The sequence below is a fragment of the Amaranthus tricolor genome, chromosome 10 (genome assembly GCF_026212465.1).
Source record: "Amaranthus tricolor cultivar Red isolate AtriRed21 chromosome 10, ASM2621246v1, whole genome shotgun sequence".
Taxonomy (NCBI): Eukaryota; Viridiplantae; Streptophyta; class Magnoliopsida; order Caryophyllales; family Amaranthaceae; genus Amaranthus; species Amaranthus tricolor.
In genome coordinates, this window is record NC_080056.1 from 19,295,375 (window position 1) to 19,299,704 (window position 4,330).

The window sequence follows — 4,330 nt, forward strand, 5'->3', positions numbered from 1 at the left end:
AAAAACATTCCATGTCCAAAACCGGAATTGAAATAATGTTCTTGGTGATGGCAGGAACATAATAACAATTATTTAGTTCTAAAATTAAACCAGAGGGTAATGTCAAAATATAAACTCCTACAGCTAAAGCAGCAAATCTTGCTCCATTGCCGACTCGGAGATCCACCTCACCTTTGCTCAAGCTTCTACTTCTTTTTAGACCCTGCACATTACTAGTAATGTGAGACCCACAAGCAGTATCAAATACCCAAGAAGCCGAAGTCGCTAAATTAATTTCAATAACATATATACCTGAAGATGAAGCACCAGACTTCTTTTCTTCTAGATAGACGGGGCAGTTCCTCTTCCAATGGCCAATCTTGTGGCAGTGGTAGCACTCATGTAGTGCTGCTACTTTAGCCTTTGGAGTAGCCTTTGGTCTGGGAGAGGCATTAGTGGTAACTACCTTACCATTGCCATTCCATTTAGGAACCCCTTTCTTCTTGAACTTTTTATTCTTTCTGACCATAAGCACATCTTTCAGTGCGGGTTCAGAAGGTAAGCTCCTTTCAGCCTGAATAAGCATACCATGCAATTCTGGCAAGGTTGCTTCCCCTCCTTGCATGTAAAAATTTAATCTGAAAGCATCAAAAGTTTCTGGCAAGGATCTGATCACAATATCAGTGGCCAGCTCTTTGGGATAAGGAAAACCCAACTTTTCCATGACTTGAAAATGCCCTATTAAGGCGAACACATGGGGTCTGACGGGTTTTCCCTTGCCCAGTTTGCATTCCAAAAGTTTACAATTAGCTTCAAATCTCTCTAATCGAGCATTCTTTTCGAACATTGTTCTAAGTTGCTGGATTATTGTGTAGGCATCAAGATTGTTAAAACGTTTTTGAAAATCATGTTCCATGCAAGCAAGCATCAGACATGTTACTTGCACAGAATTGGCCTCGAGATTTTGCCTAGCTCTTTTCTCTGCAACTGTTGCAGTTTCTGGCAGGGGTTCAGGGAGTGGAGTGTCAAGAACACTTTCCCTTCCTTCAGCTCTGAGAACAATTCTCACAGCCATTTCCCATTCAAGGAAGTTGTTTGCATTCAATTTGTCTTTTTCCAAGACACAGCGCAAGTTAAAAGCAGGAGTGTTGTTGTTAGTTGAACCAGACATGATTTCTACAACAATGTAATAAAGTAAAATTAATAGTCTATCAATAAGCAGTAATTAAACAATTTAATAATTTATTCAAAATTTTAAAATCCCCTTTTGAATAAATAACAACTAAGATCCTCTCCCACTACAGTTAAACGGACTTTGGCCCTGCCTTTAACTATAGTAGTTAAGGTAAGTAAACGTTTTACTAATTATAACTAATTATAATTCTTAGTAGATAGATTGATAATTCCTGTTCAATCCTATCTCTTAGTTTCAAAACCCAAAACTTTGTTTTTGATGATTTTGTTGAGTGAAACCAAACATGAACCTGTAAATTTTCAAAAAAAAATTTACCCTATATCCCAAGATTTATGAGCAATACCTCGCTTTGGCAGAATGTATTATTCATTATCAAAGGCTTATAGGTGTTGTTTGGAAAAACAATAAAACTCAATATTATTTATGGGGATTCAAGTTAATTAGCATGGTTAATATTAAGTGAACACATAGCATATTTAACCAATACATTAACTTATGCATGCAAAGACCAAAATAAACGCTCAAAGCAAATAAAAGCATGAATAAAAGATGATCTAGTATGGCCCCTAAAAAAAAACTAATCTTCATGAAGCTTCCATGAATTTCCATTGATCACCTTCCTTGAAACTCCTTTCATTTGTGATTACATACTTTGAATAAAAATATTACGATACGCAGATCGTATTTAATTACATTCAAAACAAACGATTCGCAGATCGTATATAATTACATTCAAAACAAACGATTCGCAGATCGTATATACTATCCTAATTTTATATATAAATTTTGTTTTGGGCCATACTAGTCATAACATGTCAAAATAATATCAAATATTATAAACGACAATAACAATGCAATATATCAAACTAAATGGTCAAAACAATTTAGCATATAAAATATTTAAATGTTGAGTCAAACTTAACTAATGTAAGTGAGACTTTTTAAGGAAAAAAAAACGCACCATATAAAGCCAATTAAGACTCAAAAAGGGGTTATTTTGCACATATTAAAACAAATACCAAAAAAAAAAAAAAAAAAAAATGGTCACCTTCATCTAAGCTACTGGAACAAAGAAAACAGCAAAGGGAAAGAAGGGAACCCAGCAACCCTTCCAGGAGCCGGTTCACCACTGCCCCACCAGCCCGCCTTCGAGGAGCGGCTACACAACTGCCGTGCCACGCAGCTGTGCCTCCCTCCGGCCACTAAGCCACCTCAGACAACTCGTGGCGTGCGCATGCTTCCCGGTTTGTTTTCGGTTTTTGTTTCCCTTTTTGCTTTTTTTTTTTTTTTTTTTTTGATGAATTCGAACAAATTCGAACTGATATACAATCTTTGTGCATGAATTGCTTCAAATTTCAGGGAAAACAAGTTTTTCGCATTTAAATTTCAAGCCAATTGAACAAATTTTGTGTTTTAACAATTAAAATTGAATTGGGGATAAAAAAAAGGTTTTAAGCGTTTTCGATCCAAAACCTTGAATTCCTTAACGAAAAACACAATTAACAATGAACAAAATTTGTGTTTTAACAATTCATTGTGTGTGGGTTTCGTAACTGATCAAATCCCCAAGACAGTTATCACAAAATTTCGAATTTTCATCCAAAAAAAAACTGATGTTTTTTTTTTTTTTTTTTTTTTTTTTTTTTTTGATTAATTCGAACAAATTCGAATGGATATACAATATTTGGGATGAATGGCTTCAAAAATCAGGAAAAACAAGTTTTTGCATTTGAATTTCAATCTAATTGAAATGGAATATTATGAATAACTTCCAAACAGTTATCATAAAAAAAACTGATTTTCATGAAAAAGAAACGGTTGTATTTTGTTCCAGAGAAAAAAAAGATCATATGAATATTATGAATTAGGCTTAACTGATACCACTGTTGGGTTTCGATGGATGCTTAAAGCGGAATTTCAGGAAACACTTCCCTAACATCTATCTCAGGATCATAAACATAATCAAACATATGAATCATACAAAAAGGATTAGTCTATATTACCTTTGTAGCGTGAAATCCACGAAAATAACGCGATAAGATAATATGGAGAGCCTCAAACGTTGCTCCTCTATTCAGTCTACCGGAATCAATTGAACACCAACGTTTGCTAGAACGGAAGAGATTGTATCTCTTGCTTTTTCTGGTTTTCAATAACTGTGTATGAGAATTGTGTATGATGAGAGTTTAAATAAACATATTTATAATACTCACACCCATCAAACCATTATCCCCACTTCTCCACTACTAGCATTATGTCCTCATATAATACTAGTAACCTAGGTCAAAAGAAACCGATTCTTTTGTTAACCTAATTGGATCGCAAGCCCATTCTCCTAATGGGCCCGAGTCATTTACCGTTCAATTGATTCTTTTGTAAGACCTTATAGGATTAATTATATTAGTTGTGGTCCAATTATTATTGACCCACCAATTATATTTATTCTCTAGCAAGTAAATACAATTACTAATAATAATTAACTTTATTATCTTCATAAATATCCTATATATTTATATTTAGTAATTGTCGGAAATGTCTACGGACATATTCCTTCAAATATGGCACCACAACACCAATGACAGACACCACTATCACAATTGCACCACTAATCATCATCCACTAGCATCGGTAGAACCCCACCTCATGACACACACTACATCCAAAATCAAACCATAAATGAAGAAAAAAATAAACGAAAAAAAAAAGAGAGTTGATGGGGTTACAAGAGTGGCACAATTTGGACAAGGAAAGGAAGAGGAGGATCAAAGAAACTGAAAATAGAGGAAGAAGGGATCTGAGAGGAAAAAAGAAAGAAGAAAGAAGAAAGAAAGGTGAGTTGAAAGATGAAGAAAAAAACCACATATGGAAATTTTATTTGGGGAAGGGAAACTGACAATGAAAACTAAAAGGTTATTTAAAATTAATTTTATTATCACGTGTGCCTAAATTAAAATTATAAAAAATAGATATTAATAATTAATGACGAATCAAATAAAATATCACTTGACAATATTTTAAATTATAGATTGAGAGTAAAATACAAATTAAGAGTAATTGTAAATAGTATTTATAATAAAATGAGACATTAGTATCGATTGGAGGGAGTAATATTTTTTTAATACTTAATAGTTTACTTAACAGTATTGTAGAGTATAA

At 33.5% G+C, this 4,330-nt stretch overlaps 1 protein-coding gene across 1 annotated transcript; it reads right to left on the reverse strand.

Moving 5' to 3' along the window:
* On the reverse strand, positions 1 to 1,298 carry LOC130826175 (uncharacterized). The gene is made up of 2 exons (XM_057691736.1): positions 292 to 1,298; positions 1 to 202 (listed from the first exon to the last, which is right to left on the reverse strand). Exons 1-2 carry the CDS (start codon positions 1,148 to 1,150, stop codon positions 186 to 188), a joined length of 876 nt encoding a protein of 291 aa, XP_057547719.1. The 5' UTR covers positions 1,151 to 1,298; the 3' UTR covers positions 1 to 185.
* Positions 1,299 to 4,330: the final 3,032 nt, after the last annotated feature.